We start from the raw sequence: 20,845 nt of genomic DNA on the forward strand, positions 1-20,845 counted from the left end.
AGTTGACTTTTTATTTAAGATTTTGTTTAAAAAGTGTAAAAAAAATTCAAATATAAATATTTAAAAAATTAATGCATTAGAAATGAAATATTGTGATTATATACAAAAAAAAAAAAAAAAAAAAAAAAAATGATTCGGTATCATTCCTTTCTCTAAGTTGACTTTTGACTTCTCCGTTTTGGTCAACATGATCAAAACTGAGTCAGACCGAATCCAACCCCAACTTGTCAGATCTCAAAAAAAAAAACACCAAAATAACCGGAAAATTAGGCTGTTTGAGAAAGAAAAAAAAAACGAACTTCTGTGTATTAATTTGGTTTGTTAGGGAAACAAGATGCGATCTTGATCGCCATCCGCATCGAGCAGACGCCGCTGCCAGCGTCCAAATCGGTCGATCGTTTCTATATTCTTCCATGATTTCGTGCCTGTCTTTGTTGTTTGTTAGTTGTCCGGGTTGTTTCAATCAACCCATTAAATTCCTCTGTCCCCCTATCTCCGCTCCCATCCCTTTCTCTCCTCCGCTTTCAGAGATTTCCCATTCCGAAGGCTGAATCCCATCGCCAAGCATTCGATTCCATCAGGTCGGTGTCATTCCTCTTCTGTTTTTAGTTTTGATTTTGGTTTCGGATCGGATCGTTGTTTTTTCCCTTTGATTTCTAGACAGATTCTGACATTTTGATCTGAAGAAAGAAGATTTGGTAACGATAAAGGCGTGATTTTGCTGCTCGTTTTATCCATTGTTTGATTTTAATGCCTTTCATGATATGGACGCTGCTACATCTGAATCCTTGATGGCAGATTAGGGTTTGGAGATGACGAATCCACAGCTTCCTCCAAAATGCCCCTTCCCGGCCTCTTTCGTCGGTAGCAGCTCTATCAATTGCATAGGTCCTAAGGGGAATCCCATTGCCAGGGACGGCGTGAGGTTCCACCAGCGCACTGCATCCGAGAGCTTTCTCCTCGAGGAGCAGCCTTCTTGGCTTGATGAACTCCTTAGAGAACCTGAGATTGCTGTCGGGCGAAGAGATCATCGGCGATCGTCTAGCGACTCTTTTGTATTCCTGGACTCATCTGATTCCTCATGGAATGGAGACGGCTCCAATGCAGTGGCTTTCTGGGGACCTCAGGAACTTGATTACCTCAAACAGATTCAGCATGCACCTCACTATTTGGATGCAAATTCATATCGAGGCACACAAATTGAAGGCGCGGATTCCAGCAACAACATGGTTAACTATCCAATCAGCAGACTTCCACCAGCCAAGGACAAACTTGCGCCTTCATTTTCAGCTTCTGTGACAAAGAAGCAAGATGGTTTGCCATCTTTTGTCATGGACAGCCATGTTCCAGAGGAATGCGGCAAAGAAAAACCGATAGGCTGTTTCGAACGGAGGGAAGGTGCTGAGGCTAAGCACTATCAATCTGAGATGGAAGCTAAGCGCGCTAAACAGTGAGTCGTGATCTATCTTTCCTTAGTTCCATAAGTCTATTTAGCTAACATACATTTGACTTGTGCTTTGCATCAATTTTGCCTTGCTGTGAATGGCTTATCATCAGTCATAACTATTTATACTTTTGTAGTCGTCGCTTTTTCTAGTTTTGATCTTTATTTGAGACTTGTTGTTACCCATTGCTTGAATAATATTTCGGGGCCAACCCAACAAATGATAACCATATTGGTTAAGTCTCACAAAAGAAAAATATGTCAATGATTAACCCACACATGAGGAAACTTTGTGACTTCTCACCAGTTCATTTGTTGACTTGTAACTTCTCATCTCCACCGTCACTGTATCTAATGCTAACGGGCTGGAAGAATATACAAATCGACGATCTAATTTGCTACCGCTGGAAACCATGGATGGTTAATCATGTTCATTGGAAGCATAGAAATCAACCGACTGATGTAATAATTTTACTGACTTATTGTTCTGTTTCTTTTTTTCTGCTATCTTAGGCAATTTGCTCAAAGATCCCGAATGCGCAAGCTCCAGTACATTGCTGAACTGGAGAGAAGTGTTCAAATGTTGCAGGTAAGGGATTGTTCTTCATTTTTATAGGAAGAAAGTGATGAATTCTGTGCTTCTCATTTTTCTCGTCGTACATCCTGTATTACAGGCAGAAAGTTTGGAATTGTCATCACAGCTTCAGTTTTTAGATCAGCAGAACCATATGTTGAGCTTGGAGAACAAAACACTGCTGCAACAACTGGATTGTCTTTCGCACGAGCATCTCTTGAAATGTCGTAAGTATCTAAGCTTTAGATAATGCAAACATTCTTGTCCGCACTTGTTCTTAAGGTATTTGTGGGGTTAGATACCTCTGTTGTTGAGTTTTTTCCCCCTCAATAAGCCCATTCCGAGTCTCCAGATTGTTTGCCCGACCCAAAACTATGTTTGGTATAATGCTTTGGATATTTAGACTATCAAATTTGGACTCAAGCTATATTCCTTAGTTCTCTCGAGTTATGATCCTCAGTTATGATCTGATGCATGACTTATTCGCACTAGGAAAACACCATTCCACCATTTGCATATCCTTCTTTACTGTTAATGAAACTTTTACGATCTTGTTTATGCAAAACATACAAGAAACTGGCATTATCCATGTTCTATTGTTATCGAGTATAGTGTTCCAAGTAATCTTTTTCTTCTTTACGAAAGAACCAATATTTGTCACAATAAACACACTAATGAACTACACTATGAGTTAGCTTATAAGATCGCAGTTAGAAGTAGTAAAATCATCGCGTGCAAACTGAAATTTCATTTAAGTATCTGTTTCTGAAACTTATTGAATCCACTCGTATGAGGTTGCAAATCGTATAAAGTTGCTGCGACTCAAAGGTTTTTATTAAAATTTCACATATGCTATGCTTGCTTTCGAACGATGCAGTTGAGCATGATATCTTGGGGAAAGAGCTTTCTCGTCTTCGACACATGCATCTTCAGCAGCAGCAGCAGCAGCAACAACAACGACTTCCGACTCACGGACGCAAGAAAAGCATAGACCTCAATTCTCAATTGGCCAATCTGTCCCTGAAAGGAAATGATTCAAACTCGGGTGTAGGTCAGCTCCACATCTGAATCAAAATGTTTTCAGCAGCCTGTTCTTGGATTCAAGATCTTCTACAGATGTTAAAAAGTTGTATGTTACCATGAAGCTAATTTTACCTTTTTGAGGTGTAGGTTTGTTGTTTCCACCTCAAAGTCAACCTCATTCAAAATGTATTTGTTGGTGGTTGGCTAATAAAATGTGTTAGGTTTTGCATATGGCTCTGTTGTAGCATGATTAAGCTCTCTTCTCATGCTTATTGATGTAAAGTCTACCTGTGCTAGTTCATTGCTAAATCTGGCATAAACTTTGTCTTAATAAATCTAATTTAAAATTTCATTTTTCATAAATTAAAATAAGACAAAAATTAAAAAGACATCTTTTATTTTCATTATTATTGCTATTTAATGTTCTTATAATATTTTTTTTAAAATTACTTTAATTGTAGCAGTAGTAGTCAAGTATTTTATATTATAAAATCAAAATTACTGTAATAATATTTGATTAAATTAGATCATTTTATTAAAATTAGAACAATTTAAATTTAAGTAATTTTGATCAATGTTAATAAAATTTTAATCATAGTAATTTTGAAGAGCAATTTGATCAAAAAAATATTATATAGTATTGGAACAAGAATATTTTTGATATATAAGATGAAGTTTTTAATGTTTTTTAAAATAGAAAGTCCTTTTACTAATAATAAAAATAAAAAGTATTCTTTTGTTGTTTTTCAGATTGAAAATATTTTTTTAATTAATTACATTTATTTATTTCGGGTAAAAAATATTTTTGGAAAACATGCGGGCCAGCTGAACAGACCGGTTAAACCGAGATTTGAGTTGACTCGGGTTCAAATCGGCCGCCCTTTTTGACAATTTTGCCCTCCTCCCAACCCAACCGAACACGCACGGCGTTCACCAGTTCGCAGTGAAGAGAAAGAGGGAGAAGAAACGAAGAGAGAAGCAAGAAGAAGAAACCAAATCCTTCCCTTCCGCGATGGCTCTTCTCAATCTCTCCTCCTCCTCCTCCTCTCCTTCCACCTCCCTCCCCCTCCGAGCCCCCTTCGCCGCGCCCTTCCCTAAGCACGCCGCCTTTGCTCTCCGCGCTTGGCGTCCACGGTCCAACCTCGCCTACTTCTGCTCGTCTATACGAACGAAGGCGACGCTCACCATCGACTCTCCCTCCACTGGCGGCGCCTCCTTCCCCGACGGCCCCCCGAGGGTTCTATTGGAGGTTAAGGATTTGAAGGCCGTCGTCAGGGAATCGGGGCAGGAGATCCTGCGGGGTGTTAGCCTCACCATCAGCGAGGGCGAGGTTTGTCGGCTACTGTTCGTCTCTCAGTCGGAAGGTTTTTTGGGGTTTCTGCTTGTTTTTTGACAGGTTTTTCTCTGTAGATTCACGCGATTATGGGGAAGAATGGATCAGGCAAGAGCACGTTCTCCAAGGTGATCCTTGATAGACTTTTTATCAGCTACTGAATCGAGTTCTCTTATGTTGCTTTGATGCTATACTATTGATTAGTTAACTCCAGATTTGGTACTCAAAGCTTCCTAGGGAAAAACTTCATTAGGACTTCAGTAGAGCTTCAAGAGGAAGAAGAGTTGTTGATTCTTGAGTAGTGCGGAAAGATGTGAAACATGATTTTTTTCAATTACTTTTAATTAAGTTGGATGCCTGTTTTGCTCAGTAAAAATTAGTGTCCCATAGTTTTAGTGCATTGTAAATATTGATTGTTGGATTTTGTTAGAATTTGTTACTTTTTCTATCTTCTTCTCTCTTCAAAGATTGTCCAAAAGTGAACGAGGGATATTTGAGCCTTGTTTGATATATATTTATGAAAAAAGTGCATAGAAGATTAGATAATTAGGGGGTTTTTCAAGGTTTTTGTATCTTACTGAAATGCCTTGCTTGTTTCAGGTTCTTGTTGGACATCCAGATTATGAAGTAACGGAAGGTAGGGTTCTATTCAAGGACCAGAATTTACTTGACATGGAACCGGAAGAAAGGTCCCATGTTGGCATTTTCATGAGTTTTCAGAGTCCTGTGGAGATACCAGGTGTAAGCAACTTCGACTTTCTGCTTATGGCATTCAATGCTCGAAGAAAAAGCCAAGGGCTACCACCAGTAGAACCTCTTGAGGTGTGCTAATATTTTAAGGCTTTTCTATTAATTTCAACAACATTGATTGTTATGCTGTAATCCTATCTGCTCATTCTTCCAATCTTCAAGATCTACATGTCAGATTTTGTTGCTAACATTTTATATGAATCCATTATCCTCTGGTTTCTATAAAACTTCAAACTGAAATAATATGTGAATAAAAAGTATAGCATATATCTTAGAAACAGCCTTGCTTATTCTGACTTGAATATTTTTCTATCTAAAGAAATCAAAACGTACATGATATGAAAAAGCTAGTCAGTAGTAACACATACATGTCCCTGTTGGATAATGTCTAGATGTATCTTTTTCAGTTTATTGCCTAATTGAGAAAAGCATGAGCATAGATAATTGTTTAGTTAACTTATATAGAATTTCTCTTGCTGTCACTACGGTGGACTGCTAACTTCCTGCTACCATGTGAATTAGTTGTATGGTCATAGACAAATAGTTTAAAATGTAGTTAATGCAAGCACAATGTTTAGGCTCTGCATTAAATCTACCATCTATTAATTGAATTTTTGTTAAAACGATGATGTGACATCCACACATGTTTCCATGTATGCAAATTGTTATTTTAGATATGTACTCATAAAATTTGTTTCCACGTTGGATTATAACTTCTAATATTTGTTTAATGGCAACCCTCTTTTTTCAAATTTAAACTTGATAAAAAATTATGGTTTCATCCGTAGGCATCCACAATAGTGGTTTGCATACGTGGCAACATGCCACGTGAATGCCAAACCATCATTTTAAGGAAGATAGAGTAGTCAATTGACGAACACTAAATTTTAGCATGAAACTTGAACATTGTGGTAGATTAGGAAAAAGATAAAAGAGTGTACTAGATTTGAGAAAAAAATAGTTCTACTAAAGGTCACATTAGATTCTTTAAAATAACAAAGTTTTTATTTAAGTAATTACTATATACTGTGTATTGAATGATATAAGAAAATTTTCAAATGCATTGCCTTACATAATACACTGCGGAGGGAAAATGTTTAGAGTTGGAACATATTCTATGGTTTGTTTGCTGGAATCTCTACTAATAGATAAGTACCTGGGAGGATGATCGATGCCTGAAATCCATACTATGACTTGCGAATATTCAGCATCTTCTATGGTTCATTTTATGTTTTTCTAGTACTGCTGCAACAGTTACCTGGGGTTGGAGGATGATCAATATTCAAACATATTTGATGGCTCGTAATAGGATACTCTATGTTGGAATATTCTGTGTTGCCATTTGATGGATTATCTAGGTTTTTATATGGTATTGATAGGTTTCTGCTTCTGTCAACAATAATGGGGAGTGGTGTATGTTCAATGTTGGAACACCTTCAATCTAATTCTAGGATAATGAAAGATGGAGTGTGTTTTTGTACTTCATTTGGTGGAAACATGTGTGAGTTGGAAGGTGATGGATTGAAGATTTGCTTGGTTATTTGTTTTGCACAATGAACAACCATACTAAACTTCATCCAACTGTAAAATGTAATTTGAAAGGATTCAGTCTCGCAAATTATTCCATTCTGGAATCCGAGTGGCATTTTATTGTCAATTTGGAACTAAGATGCATCATATCACCTTTGTGAAGGAATGGACTGAATCCTCAATAAACAGTAATGCAATCAACTTCTCTCGTTCCCACCTCTGTTAGTGGATTGGAGTATGAGTGAGTCTCCTTGAGTCCTTGGTGGTTTTTTGTGGAGCCAAACTGAAAGAACCGAAGGTGCATGTGTGAAGTGAAACTGAAGGAAAGCAACAGGAAGGTTGGGCTACACCACCCATCCTTGATCAGGAGGGTGCTAAGCTATTTATTAATATCTTGTAACATGAACTGAAGGATCTAGCAGCCATGCAAATCTTGGTTAAGTGACCTTCAGTGCAACCACTGATAGCTTCTCCGATATTACTATGTTGGTTACATTGACTTTTATTTTCAATTTGTTTGCAAGAATAGTATTGTTTTCTGCCAGTTCTCCAACATGTTCTTCCAGTACTTTTCTATTACCTACTGAGCCCTTTCCGCATGCTTTTCCAGTATCATGTATGACAAAGAGACATGACCTCAAATATTATTTTAACGCTCTTTGAATCATTAATTAAGTTGTATCTATCACAGAAGAGACTACTTATTGCTTAGTAGATCATTAATTAGTAGATCATAGCTACATATTGCTTATTATTTTAACGCTCTTTGAATCATTAATTAAGTTGTATCTATCATTAATTAGTAGATCATAGCTACATATTGCTTCTATTCTCCAATCGTTTGATTGCTGACTATCTTTATTAGTTTGCTTCATTTGCAAAACATTAGATTTTTTTTGTTTGTCTGCACAGTTCTACAGTTTGGTGACTCCTAAAGTTGCTGCCTTGAATATGAACCCAAAATTTCTGGACAGAAATGTAAATGAAGGCTTCAGTGGCGGTGAAAAGAAACGGAATGAAATTCTGCAACTTGCAGTACGTATTCTTTATGCTTTGTTTTATAACAAAAATAGATTATATAAAGCTGTTGATTCTCTTTTAGCAACCATCGTCAGTTTCTTTTGATTGTAAGTTGTAGAGGCCATATGAGTTATTGACATGCATGATGAAAGATTAATCTTCCTGTCATTGGTTGACAACTACACTTATTCATTTGCCTTCTTCTTTGGCATCACTCTAATGTGACAACTACATTATCTACTAATCTTTATCATGATATAATTAAGAAGATGGACGTGTGGGGTTACTTGAGAGATCAAATAAGAAATATTATTATCCACGAGCAGGTAGATCTAACTCCTACAAAAGTTAAAACAAGAGAACATACATTAAGATAATAAATATACGTCGAAAGATTACTGATAGTTCAAAAGTTGTATCAAAGTTAAATGTATAACCAGTGAAATGAGATCTAAGAATTTTTTTCTTAGTTTTAAAGATCTCGGTGTGACTAGCAATATGTAGCCGACAAGCATAAAGTTTGGATCGATGGCTTATCATTGTTGTTTTTGAAAATAACTTTAGAACTAGGATGCCACAAGTGATTTACAAATCCTGCTCTACTCACCACCCAAAGGTCTCTTTCTGCAATTTTGTCCCAACTAACATAAAAAATCTTGAAAATATTGGTTTTCCTTCACTGTCTGACATGAACAATCCACAAAATTCTGGAACATTTTTTTCATTTCTCTTGCACTGCTTTCCCTGTAGTTTTCTTTAATCACCGGAAACATATTTTGAGAACAATGTTTAAAAAAGAAATCATCTATTCACTTAAAATTGAGTATATGAGATGTAGCATTCTGAGTCCAATTGATGATCATAGTTGTTTTCTCTCTTTAAATTCTAGATTACTACCATTTGATTTTTTTTTTTTTTTTGTCTATGTTTCAGGTTCTACAAGCAGATTTGGCTATTCTCGATGAAATAGATTCAGGGTTAGATGTTGATGCACTTCAAGACGTAGCAAAAGCAGTTAACGGACTATTAACACCAAGTAATTCCGTGTTGATGATCACACATTATCAACGCCTCCTGGATTACATCAATCCCAACTATGTCCATATAATGGTAGGAAATGACCGTTATTCTTATCTGCCGACGATATCTTTCAATATGCATTCGGCCTTTGTTAGGTGTTATTTGCTATTGAATTATTAGGAAATGAAAATGAGAATTTGCTTATGCTTCATGATCACTTATTTATGTTGTTGGCCTTACTGAGAATTCTTGATGTTCAGGAAAACGGCAGGATTATAAAGACGGGTGATGTTTCACTCGCAAAACTTCTCGAGAGGGAGGGCTATAGAGGGATCTATGGCGCATAACTCAAAACCCGTATGCATCCCGCTTCAATGTTCTCGCTTACTTCCTCTCGATCCACAATCTGTATGCCTAAATGATGTCCTTTACAGGCTTCGAAAAATCACGGGGTCTGATTCATCCCAAGCTTGTCGTTGCGACCACACATTCGCATTCCTCAGACAACTCCATGAGGTCGATCTTTGTACTTCATCTACATATTTAGTTTAAATTTTGGTATTTTCAATAAGGTGGTTTTGAAAATGTCTTCTTGTTAAGTTTAGTTGGTGCTTACTGGATATTACCGTTAATTTAGCTGAGAAATTTATTAATTTCAAATTAAATAGTTGTCGTCATAGGTAGAATCATTTGATAACTGCCATGTACCAAAATGGACCGAGTAAAATTATTTAATGCTCTGTTTACTTCGAACGATGGAATGGAAAGGGAAAGGAGTTCCCGCGGAAACATTCAAAGACACGTACGGATCGGTTTGAGGTCAGGCGCGCGACTGTGGATGCCTGTGATTGTTGCTGATGGTCAAGCACGTGATCGTTGCATGCGGACATGTGCATGATCGTCGCCCTAGATTGTCGGTTGTGGCCGCGTGTGAGACCGTCGCCCATGGCCGTGCACAGAGCCCATGCAAGGCATTCTCGTGTGCAGGGTCGCCGCCTATGGTTGCACGAGGTCTGCTGCTCACGCCCATATGCGGGGCCAAGAGCGCCTAGTCGTGGAGCTTGGAGCTCTAACCTTGCCACATGCGTCTACCTCATGGAGGACTAGATGCTGCGAGTGGATCCTCTCGACCATGGATGCGTCTTCGTCCTTGTTCCGATGATGACTATGAGCTCCTCCTACCCTTTCCTGCTAGCTTCAAATTTCTTCAATCATCCACGGTTGTTTCCTAACTCTTCTCCTCCCATAACGCTTGGCTTAACAACCTGGTTTCCACTGATCATCCTTCATTGTCCATGATCATCTCTAAATAGAAGAGGCCACCGAGATTGAGAAAAGATATTCTCTCTTCTATATATACACAGAAAGTATTTTTTTTTTCTCAATAAGGTTTTTTTAAAAAAAAATTTTGTTGCACAAAATAAATTGATCCTGAAAATGCATTTGTAGTCTATAAATTTTTAAAAAAATTATATAACAATAATTAAATTTTTTATAGATCTTTTTATACTATAAATTTTGAGCAAAAATTAAAAAAAAGTATTTTTTTTTTAAATCATGGAAGTGGCCTCTCTTTCATTTTTTTTTATTTTTTTTTTATCAAATAGATGTTTTATGTCCCACCCTCAGCCCTTTAAAATGACATAGCTACCCTCGAGTATTTGATTGATTTTGATTTTTTGATAGGGTGATTTCAAGTTTAAATTCATAGTTATAAAATCGTAATCAATAATAGATATAAAATTATAGCCAATACAATAAAAGCTTGTTATATTCAAAGACCAATTCAAAATTTAAATTTAATTTTAAAACCAATCGAATAATATAATGTAAGTTTAATCAAATTATATTTATTAATTACCCAAGTATATATCCTTATAATTTTAAAAAATATTATAAAATTATGAAATCTTAGTAAATGATATAAAGGTTGTAATTAAAATGATTTAAAAGCTAAAGTAGAAAAGTGATCTGATCCCATGTTCAAATTTTTGGGGAAACTTGTTCCCAATTTTATTATTATTTATTTAATTTCATAAAAAATTAGAAAGGAAAAAAAAACGAAGTAACTTGTCTCTTGCCATCGAAGAGAGCAAAGCATTATCAAAGTCGAGCGACTTCACAACCGTGACCAATGAAATGAAAATCTTAACTAAAGTTGTATAATAAAGAGCAAAAAATCTCGTCATCCGTAATGAAGAATTTTGAATGGAATCTACACGTTCAAACAACATATAACCATTGGAAAAAAATGAGTTGAAGGTACCAAATAAGAAAAGTACACATTGCGACTCGAATAGGTCTTAACATCAATCGGATAAGCACATAAATTGTAACAATGGATGCAAAATGATAATGTAGTATCTGTACAACAATGCGGGTTCCACGAGATAAAGAGAGCCGACAATACTTGAGGCAAGACGACTTTACGGCAGTAGCTTGCATTTATAGCATTCGCCGTGACCTGTGATAAGCCAATGTAGTCCCAACCGTCAGATCCATTATAGTGCAGGTGTGATATAACAACACTTAAATTTATGCATATTTATATCTTGATACCAGAATTCAGTAAATACGATGTGTAACAGTTTAAATGAAATCATTGTTGTGGGAATAATACAATTCAAAATTTGTATAAAACGACACAATCTGATTCATTGTGAAATGCTACACTTTTGACATATGAATCAGGGATCTAAAGAACTGTGATAATTTGAGTTGGTCCAATGCAAATTTGATATGGCATTTTATAAGATTCTGGAAATAAGAAAAATTCAATGAAGGTTCAATTTAACTAATTGACAGTGAACTAAAAGATTTATGTTATATGAGAGAAGAATACAGGTAATGGTTCTCATGATTTGACTGGATATCCATGTATATGATGGTGTTTCAACCAAGTGTTATTTTGGCAACCCAGGTGAGCTATAGCTCACCAGTAAACAAGGGGAGAACAACACTCTTGCTGGAGATAGGGGGCATCACCTTTGACTAAATGATTTTTATCAAAGCCTGAGCCTATGAACTGACTCTGTATCCACTTATAAACCTGACTTGGTGGTTACTCAACCCAATCTAGTATCAATTGTGTTGTCGCCCCCAACCCACAATTTCACTAAATGAGATGACCTTGGTTAAAGTGTAATTCGATATCTACATGATACAATATGCATGGGTTACATAAATGGCTATGCAATAAACTCAGTCCATTAAAGAAGAGTACACTATCTTTTATGGAAGGCAACATTATGATATAAGATATGTTTCACAAGCAAATAGTATTAAAGCCAATGGTATGATAATTTTTTTTTTTAAAAAAAAACTTGTCATTCTTATTTCTCCTCATTTTGTGTTTCTTTTCGTTCTACTCATTCTTTGTGTTTATTTCACTTCTTGTAGTGTGTAGGAGGATATTCAACTCTCAACAGATTTTTCTTTAATACCTGAGATAAATCACCCTTAATATATATCATCATGTATTAATAAGATATTGTATTTAGGAACTAAATTTGAACTAGATATATTACCATAAACTAAAACATTGATGTAAGGATACACATTTTTTAAAGCAGAATTTTGGTTTGCAATGTAAAAATTATGAGCCAAAAGTTGCCAAGAAACTCTATGAAACATACAAGAATTAAACATATGGCTCCACATGTTCAAGTGAGACAATGGTCGCAATGACTGACATAAAAATGAGATATGTTTAAAGAGATTAAGGATCTAATAAAACTAACAAAATACATAATTAAACATTCAAACATGAAACTACTGTCATAGAAATCAGATTTAATGAATGTATTCACATGAAGAGGATGCAGTTTAAATGAGGCAGAAAGAAAAGAAAGCAATTTCATTCTTTTCCCTACACCCACTTACATCCATCTTGCCTACTTGAATTGAAAGATACAAAATTATTTACTTGCTCATTTAGTGTTTATTAGCACGACAAATTCCTTAATCTCCAACTCCATCCAAATAAAATTTAACAAATTGGATAGAATTAAATTTCTTCTTCTTGTCAAAAGTAAATAGAAGAATTTGACAAATATACTCCTTTTTCTGCCATATTTTCCCATCCAACTAAACAAACCATAAACATTCAGAAGCATATGACTCATAATTGCTAGACTTGTGTAATATATATACAAGGAGAATGTTGAAGATTTTTAATGGTAATTTGAAATAAAACAAAGGTTAATTCCTAAAATCCTATTATCTAACAGTGTGTTGAAACTGTTAATTTTACAATAACAGCCTAATCCAGGTTTTTTTTTTGATAATCCGGCGTTCCACTGATTCACCTACCAGGTAACCTAATCCATGTTTTATCATAACTGACGTTGAAATTTGACATTCATCTTAGAATGTATAACCCAAATACAAACTACATAAGGAACCAAGATGGATAACGAAGCATGCCCTAATAATGCAATGTCGGCATACAATTATTTGTTCGAAAAATCACAGATTGTTTTGAAACCAGGCTTTCAAAATTAAAAATATCAAAACAAACGAGGTAAATCGGTTGAGAAAATTACCATTACCAGGATCAGTGCCCTCCATCATGCGAACAACAGTGGTGGCTAGGTCCGGCCCTGTCATGGATGCCGCCTTCTTCTCCGCGCGGCCCTTCGTCCTCGTCGCTGTCGTCCTCATCGAAGGGCTTCTGCTTGTGGAAGATGCAGCACTTCTTGGAGCTCTTCCGGTTGAGGAACTCGTTATCAACTGTGCCCTCCTTCCATGTGACCTTCTTCTTGGGCCGCCGGAGACGGAGGACGAGGGTCTCCTGCGGCGGCTGCGACTGCCTCGGAGGCGAAGAAGACGAAGGCAGTTCGTCGAGGGTAATAGTTACGGCTGCGGTGGAAGGGGAAGCCAATCTCGCCATCGTCCGCCTCGCTTGCTCTGCCCTAATCGCGGAATGATCCAGAAGCAATTTTTAACATACTATTTAAAGCCACTAATCTTCCCCAATCTCAAATCAAATTACACCTTCAGTTGTTACCCACCTGCGTACCTGACTTGTGATTAGACAAACGACTCAAATTTTTTTCAAAAAGACGTTTTACCTTTTTTCTATTAAAAAGATAATAAAGTGTGAATTTACTAAATAACCCCTGCGTGATTGAGGAAATTTACTATAAGCGAGGACAGAAACGTAATTTAACAACAAACGTGAACAAAACCGCGCTGCGCTCGACTGAGAGGGAAGAGCTAATAAAAGCCAGTCCGCACTCCCGCAGCTTCGTGCTTTCTCGCAACGTCTCCGTCTCCGAGGCGAATTAGGGCTTTCAATTACTCCGGTTGGGCGTCTGTTTCGCGTCGCTGATCTTCTGGGTGCGGAACCGGAAGCGTTCATGTTGGATTTGGGTGGATTTCCGACGCCTGTAGCCGGAGGAAGCGTCAAGCGGAGCAGGACGAAGGATTCGGAATGCCCGAGATCCGAGAGGAAGACGGCCAAGCGAGAGAATGTTGATTACGATCCAGATCTGGATCTTTCCAGGTCCGATCTTAGCTCTCGCCCTTTGGTGTTATTTCTCCCCTGCCTTTTCTGTTTTGTTGCCGATTGTGTTTTTAGGATTTTGTTGTGGGTTTCAGAGACATCAAGGGGATTATCTCGGCGCTGCACCAGATCAAGGAAAAGGCTGCGAAAGATGGGCAGAAGAAGACTGAAGAGACGATAAAGAGGTGAGCTCCGATCCCAGTGTGATTTGATGTCTTCTGCATTCTTTTCCTGTGGATCAATAATCTGATTCAAGGTTTATTGCATTTTCAATACATTATCTAAATAAATTTTGATCAAATTTTGATGTGGATTTCTGCATCGAAACTTGCAGATCCGTGACTTCTAATTGTTTGAACGAATGCAGCATCATAGCTGCAATATGTTGCATTTGTACTTCTTATTCCCCCATCTAATGTCCCCACTTTATGCATCTAATTCAACGCATACTTTATGCCCTTTTAGTCTCACAAATGACAAATTGTAATGGTTACTGATTCCACATGATATTTGAAGGGTTAGTTTAAATATGCAGAACCTAATTATATTGGGTCATCTGCATGGATCTTTTTCTTCAAATGAGTTCAGAAATGATTATTTGTAAGGACTTTTTACTTGCTCTCCATCTAGATCTATTTGAATTTCCAAATGAGGGAATACTTGTTATTGTTAAAATTTTCATCTCTGCTTCATTCCATAATCTTCTAAGCCAATCATTTGTGGTATTTTATTTTAGTTGTTCTTCATTAGCTTTTTGATTCTCAGTGTCAATCAGGAGATTCAATCAATGGTGGATGATGCCAAATTAAAGTTTGACAAGGAAAGGCAAGGACCGTCAATCTTGTCTCCTTTTGCTTGTTATAATTTAATTTGTTTCTTATCTTATTAATTTAAATACATGTAAATGGATTTGAACGTGTTAAAACATAGGAACTGTTTATTGTTAGTAAAACCTGAGTCAAACTCCATAGGGTTCAAATGATTGAAACAGCCTTGTGAAATTAGTTCTTCATTAGATGAGATTTGTTTTTCGATGGACAGGCAGGCTTTGATGAAGGCATTGTTGAAGAGCTCCAAGGAGGTTCTACAAGCTATATTTTGTTGGCTAAAGCTTATTAGTAATAACGTTTCTAGGGCCTTCATTAATCTAATGAACTTGGCCTACTGATATAACCAAATGCAGTGCGAAGGCTCATTGAAAGCTGAGTACAGCAAGTTTCAAGCAGCATATGAGCAGTTTTCCAAGGATAAACAAGCACATGTACAAAATTTCAAAGGTCAGTGCAAACAAACAGTTTCATTTGATTTTTCATAGGTCTATAAAAAATAAGCAAAATAAGCAAGTTAAACATGTGTTGTTCTCCAAATCGATTGATATTTTTTAAATTAGAGAATATTATTTCCCAGTGGTCGATGACAGCATTTTTTTTTTCATATTTGCAGACATATATTCCAAATATGAACACGAGAAGGAAAAATTATCTGTTCGATATGAACAAAACAGTAAGCACCAGTATTTCCTTTAGATGTCACTGTAAGAGTGTGTGATATATTCTCTTCCATGCCTTACAGGAAAGAAAGAAAAGGCAACTCTATCTGAACTCGAGAAGGCCTGCCTGAGCAAGCTAGCGAATGCAGAAGAAACATTGAAAAGAAAGAAGCAGGTATGCGAATGCAATTTAAACTCACTTGCCTCACCATTTCTTTTTCCCCCATTTGCATCATAATCTACCATAAACTGTTGAGAAATACCACTGTATATTTTGTTCACAGGATGATGTTTCTTTCAACATCCTGCGCAAATCTCTTGGATCCTTCTTTGATAATGCCTCCGACGAGGACTTCGGCCCAGATGAATAATCATTTGTTCCTCTTACCTATCCCTGGTCTTAGTACAATGAAATTGCCTTCCTTTTAGCATTTCTACAGTTCCATATGAACCTGAGATTGAAGAATTCTTCTCTTCTTTTACTTTTTAATCAATTGGAGCAATAGTTCAGCTTTCCTACCTTGTTATAGCATACAGTGGTAGTTTAAAAAACGGTCATGAATTCATTATGTGTCTAATTTGTTATGATCTAGTTTTTTGAAATCTGGAAAAACTTAGGAAGATTGCTTTGCTATTCAGAAATTGTTCTCTGTTCAGTTTTCTAATTTTTAAAAGATTTTGAAAGTCAATTTTGATGAAATCTAGAAGATAATTATTGAACAAATGCCGTTTGCAATAGAATCCCAATTTTGAGAGGGGATTAGTTTGAACTTGTGCAATTTCTCACAGTTGAAGAATAACTCTCAAGTCTGGAAATCTTTCTACTGAAGAGAAGCAGATCCAACCCCCGAACCAGCTCCGTATCCTCCACCTCCACGTCCGAATCCAGGCCTGCTACCAGAACCCTACACGATAGTTAAAATCACATTGTTTCAGTTCCAGCAATGAATAGACAGCAACTACATCATTAAGAGTTGAAACAGGATTGATTCTACTGTATGTGTCTATGAACCAGACCGCACAAAGGATTTAAGTTTTTCAGGTCGAACCGATCAAAAGGCTTCCCAAAGGATAAACCATCAGAGATCTCAGTTTTATCAGCACATAGCTATCTCAGATGACCGTCATGAGAATTATAAAATGAGAATGATCATCATTTGATTTCTTCCTTTGCGAATTGAAAGCCATAAGAAAGTAAGTCCTAGCAAAACATCACACAATTCAACTTCTCGGTGCCATATCACCTTACCATCGGTGACAAATAGTCTCTTTTCTATCCAGAGTACATGCTCTATTTACAGCTTAAGCATTCCATCTATATAATACAAACAATAAATCAAAGTGCAAACATTAAATGTCGTTTAGTTTCATATGCAAAATAAATTTTGGTTCTCAATTTTCAATGTCGAAAAGAAAAAATATTTAATCAAAGAATCAGAAAAGATTCCCAAAGGGAACACCATCAGAGATCTTGGTTGTATCAGCACAAAGCTATCTCAGACGACCGTCAGTGAGATTAAAAAAAATGGCTCATCACGTGGTTCTCCTTTGGGATATAGATGATTAAAAACAATGCAAGAAAACAAAGACATTATTTTTACGAATATGTATAACAACTTAAATATACATATCTATTTATATATATAGAATATCATAGTCAAGTATGCTGGCAAAAGTAAAATGGCATTTGAATATCGATAACAATATTCAGCTGTGTTGCAGTTTGTTCGGATAAACCTGACATAAACCCAATTCAACTGTGTTCTCAATAGTGGACAGATTCCAGTTGTCATGAGCATAGTTTGTAGGATCGCAATGGATCCTACAAAGGTTCAATTTGGGATGAAAAAACAAATCAATCGGGATTGAACCGTAGAAACATACAATCCTACCAAAAACCCTTAAAATTTAATTTAATATTTGATAGAATAATGAAATTGATCAATGAAGACTAGATCAATTTGATATTTGGTTAACATTTTTTAGAATAAATTAAATCAAATTATTAATAATAATAGTAATGGCACAAATAGGTTGATATATATATATATATATAATTTATTTATAATTTTAAAATAAATTTATATATTTTTAATAAGACAATTCAATTAGGATTTAAGGAAAACCCTATTTAAATTATTTTATTTAAGTTAGGAATTGATATAATCAATTATTAATGTTTCAATTAAAAACCTAAAGTTCTCCTTCACTTTCACTATGCCACTCCTCACCCAGACATCCCCCTCTGCAAGCCGCGAGAAACCTAAAATTCTCCAATTGTCCCTACCACGAGAAACTTCACAAGTCCCCCTCTACAAGCCACCAAGGCCCCTTCGATGTTGCCACCTGTAGAGCCCTCTGCTGTCGCTACCCGTCGATAAGGACATCTAAAGTTCATTTACCGTCCCTACCGCGAGAAACTTCACGCGTCCACTCTACAAGCCATCGACATCTAAAGTTCTCTTACCGTCTCTACTGCTAGAAACTTCTTGTGTTCCCTCTACAAGCCATCGGCGCCCCTCCGCTGTTGCTGATCGCCGACAAAGATCCCTTTAGTTGTCGCTGCACACCAACATGCACCCCCTACACTGTCACTGCCTGTCACTGACAGCTGATGAGGACGTTGTCCGTGTCATCGTTCCAACGTGGGTAGAATCATTTACAACATAAGATTGTACGATCTCACCGACATTGTACGATTCCATCAGCCCTGTTCCGATTCCATTACGAAATTCAATCTCAATCGATCCCAAATCAATTTACTGCTTCCGGATCATGAGTCAAAACAAGATTTCGTTATAATGTACGTTAATAAACCAGTGAGCTGCAAGGATTGCAGTTTGGTCAAAAGATCCAGTTCAACCAGGTGTTTCCTACCATATCAAGGACAGTTTCAGAAAGTAATGAATTGAAGCAAAATTTGATTGTCCTTAAACTGATGAGCGAACAAATTGCAATTTTTCCAGTTGACCATTAGAAATCTAATGCAACTGGGAGTTTTCTAATGTTCAATTGGACAGCTTCCTGTTATTGGGCTAATCTGATCTAGTTTTGAAACATTTGAAGCTACACTAAAAGCTCCAACAGGGCAAAAACCACTAGAGATCTTAGTTTTGAAACAGCTATCTCAGATGACCGTCATGAGATTATAAAAATGTGAATAGTCATTTGATTTCTTCCATTGAAATTTGAAAACCATAAGAAAGCTCTAGCAAAAAATCATGTGTTCAACAATCTTAATTTTTGTTGTCAATGATTCATCTTGTCGTTGTTTCATCTTATCGATGAACAATAATCTAGGGTGCATGGGCTATTGCCAATTCAGACATTTCCTAATTGCACTTTTTTCATTCAACTTAACAGATTATTCTTGTTCCCAGCTTAATCTGAACTAGTCTTAAAATACACTTAAAATGACACTAAAGATTCCCAAAGGAAAAAAAAACATCAGAGATCTCAGTTTTATCAGCAAAGAGCTATCTCAGACGACCGTCATGAGATTATAAAAATGTGAATACTCATCATTTGATTTCTTCCTTTGAAATTTGAAAACCATAAGAAAGTCCTAATATCCCCCAAGTTTTTGTGGTCAGTGACTCACCTTGTCGTTGTTTCCAACAAGGTGTTTTCCATCAATGCCAGATTAATCTGAACTAGTCTTATACACTTAAAATGACACTAAAGATTCCCAAAAAAACATCAGAGGTTTCAGTTTTATCAGCCAAGAGCTATCTCACACGACCGTCATGAGATTAAAAAAATGTGAATACTCATTTGATTTCTTCCTTTGAAATTTGAAAAACATAAGAAAGTCCTAATTTTTTCCCCAATTTTTGTGGTCAGCGACTCACTTTGTCACTGTTTTGTTTCCCTTACCAATGATAAACACTCAAGGATACCTGCTCTATTTACTGTTTAACTATTTCCTAAAAAATCCAAAATTAAATCAATGTACAATTTCTGTTTTTAGTTTCCTAAGAAAATCAAGCCCTAGATGCTTACAAAAAACATATGGAACAAGATATTAATTTCCCAAACAAGCACAACAATTTAAAAAATTACAATTAATAATGGCTATAAATTTGACTGAAACATTCTATACCAAATTGAAGTTTAGCATGCTGTAAACATAAAATATGAATACCAGCAACAATGCAAGACTAGAATCAATGAGGACACAGAAAAGGAATCTCAACTAAAGCATGAAAAAGCATTCTTGAATTGCAAAAGGATGCATACCCTGAATGACGGCTGGAATTCAGGCGGGGCGCCGCCCTTGTCACCAAGCTCTCCTGGAGGACCCCCTGGGCGTGGACCTCCACGATAACCATCCCGATCACCAAATCTCGGTCTGTCTCCCTCAAACCTTGGCGGCCCCCTATCAAGACCACAAAAATATAGCAATGCAAGGCGGTACTTATCAACATTTCAGATCGCTGAAGATTGGATAAGTCAAAAGTCACCTGGGACGGTCACCCGGAGGACCAGAGCCAAATGGGCGAGCGGGAGGCCTAGCAGATTTCTTCAACGTCGCAGGAACAATCTCAGATGGGAGATTAAGGAAAGTTCTGAGGTACTCAATACCATCATTCGTGAGATACCAGTAATAATGCTGCCAGGCAAAGGTCTCCCTCACGTACTCCCTCGATTTGAAGCTCTGCATCAACTTGATCACCTGCAGATTGGGCACGTCGATCTCCGGATGCTTGGCGAGGTTGTAGTCCTTTTTCGCGTAGAGCACTCCCTCTAAACAAATCCAATAATTTTTTTTATTACAAAAACGATCTTTCTTGAGAGAAGGACGTTCAAGATCCCGATTTGGGAAAGGAACACACCTTGAAAGAGGTACTTGCAGATCTCATGGCGATTCTTCTTCGGAATGATCTGGGAGAGGACAGCAAGCAAAAAAACATTGAATAATTGTTCACATAGAGGAAAGAAACCACGTACGAGGATGAAACAATGGAATTCCTCACCATGTTTACGATAAAAAGAGAGTGAAAAATCCGCCGCAGAGGCGTGAAGAATCAGATGGCGAAGAGCCGCTGCGTGAATGAAATGGAAACCCTATTGCTTATCCTCCTCTTATATAGGGCTGACATGGTGTGGTTGGGCCGAACACCGGCTTGTGATGGTCCAAATACTCAAGTATCATC

The 20,845-nt window shown here is 36.8% G+C and overlaps 5 protein-coding genes and 2 non-coding genes across 9 annotated transcripts; 3 read left to right on the forward strand and 4 right to left on the reverse strand.

Annotated features, from left to right (window-relative positions):
- Positions 1-269: 269 nt before the first annotated feature.
- On the forward strand, positions 270-3,376 carry LOC122047570 (uncharacterized protein At4g06598-like). Of its 2 annotated transcripts, none has more exons than XM_042608940.1 (5): positions 270-581; positions 804-1,450; positions 1,958-2,033; positions 2,119-2,245; positions 2,896-3,376. In XM_042608940.1, the coding sequence occupies exons 2-5, from the start codon at positions 813-815 to the stop codon at positions 3,084-3,086; spliced, it is 1,032 nt and encodes a 343-aa protein (XP_042464874.1). In that variant the 5' UTR covers positions 270-581; positions 804-812; the 3' UTR covers positions 3,087-3,376. The 2 variants fall into 2 exon arrangements, with proteins under 2 accessions (XP_042464874.1, XP_042464873.1); XM_042608939.1 differs by having other exon boundaries at positions 272-581; positions 799-1,450.
- A 584-nt stretch (positions 3,377-3,960) lies between these two features.
- LOC122047571 (ABC transporter I family member 6, chloroplastic-like) lies at positions 3,961-9,359 on the forward strand. Its single transcript, XM_042608941.1, has 7 exons — positions 3,961-4,371; positions 4,452-4,502; positions 4,975-5,196; positions 7,567-7,689; positions 8,608-8,784; positions 8,955-9,051; positions 9,129-9,359. The coding sequence occupies exons 1-6, from the start codon at positions 4,054-4,056 to the stop codon at positions 9,039-9,041; spliced, it is 978 nt and encodes a 325-aa protein (XP_042464875.1). The 5' UTR covers positions 3,961-4,053; the 3' UTR covers positions 9,042-9,051; positions 9,129-9,359.
- Positions 9,360-10,950: 1,591 nt separating this feature from the next.
- On the reverse strand, positions 10,951-13,635 carry LOC122047572 (protein phosphatase 1 regulatory subunit INH3-like). Of its 2 annotated transcripts, none has more exons than XM_042608943.1 (2): positions 13,245-13,635; positions 10,951-11,158 (listed from the first exon to the last, which is right to left on the reverse strand). In XM_042608943.1, exon 1 carries the CDS (start codon positions 13,583-13,585, stop codon positions 13,250-13,252), a length of 336 nt encoding a protein of 111 aa, XP_042464877.1. In that variant the 5' UTR covers positions 13,586-13,635; the 3' UTR covers positions 10,951-11,158; positions 13,245-13,249. The 2 variants fall into 2 exon arrangements, with proteins under 2 accessions (XP_042464877.1, XP_042464876.1); XM_042608942.1 differs by having other exon boundaries at positions 13,239-13,634.
- Positions 13,636-13,894: 259 nt separating this feature from the next.
- Positions 13,895-16,323, forward strand: LOC122047573. The gene is made up of 8 exons (XM_042608945.1): positions 13,895-14,200; positions 14,296-14,385; positions 14,966-15,025; positions 15,242-15,281; positions 15,384-15,477; positions 15,644-15,703; positions 15,773-15,864; positions 15,974-16,323. The coding sequence occupies exons 1-8, from the start codon at positions 14,055-14,057 to the stop codon at positions 16,058-16,060; spliced, it is 669 nt and encodes a 222-aa protein (XP_042464879.1). The 5' UTR covers positions 13,895-14,054; the 3' UTR covers positions 16,061-16,323.
- Positions 16,324-16,378: 55 nt separating this feature from the next.
- On the reverse strand, positions 16,379-20,783 carry LOC122047574 (40S ribosomal protein S10-1-like). The gene is made up of 5 exons (XM_042608946.1): positions 20,666-20,783; positions 20,525-20,573; positions 20,153-20,435; positions 19,929-20,067; positions 16,379-16,594 (listed from the first exon to the last, which is right to left on the reverse strand). Exons 1-5 carry the CDS (start codon positions 20,666-20,668, stop codon positions 16,511-16,513), a joined length of 558 nt encoding a protein of 185 aa, XP_042464880.1. The 5' UTR covers positions 20,669-20,783; the 3' UTR covers positions 16,379-16,510.
- LOC122050003 lies at positions 16,764-16,853 on the reverse strand. The gene has a single exon (XR_006131228.1). It is a non-coding gene; the product is annotated as a small nucleolar RNA Z161/Z228 (small nucleolar RNA).
- Positions 19,132-19,221, reverse strand: LOC122050001. The gene has a single exon (XR_006131226.1). It is a non-coding gene; the product is annotated as a small nucleolar RNA Z161/Z228 (small nucleolar RNA).
- Positions 20,784-20,845: the final 62 nt, after the last annotated feature.

The sequence above is a fragment of the Zingiber officinale genome, chromosome 2B (assembly GCF_018446385.1).
Source record: "Zingiber officinale cultivar Zhangliang chromosome 2B, Zo_v1.1, whole genome shotgun sequence".
Taxonomy (NCBI): domain Eukaryota; kingdom Viridiplantae; phylum Streptophyta; class Magnoliopsida; order Zingiberales; family Zingiberaceae; genus Zingiber; species Zingiber officinale.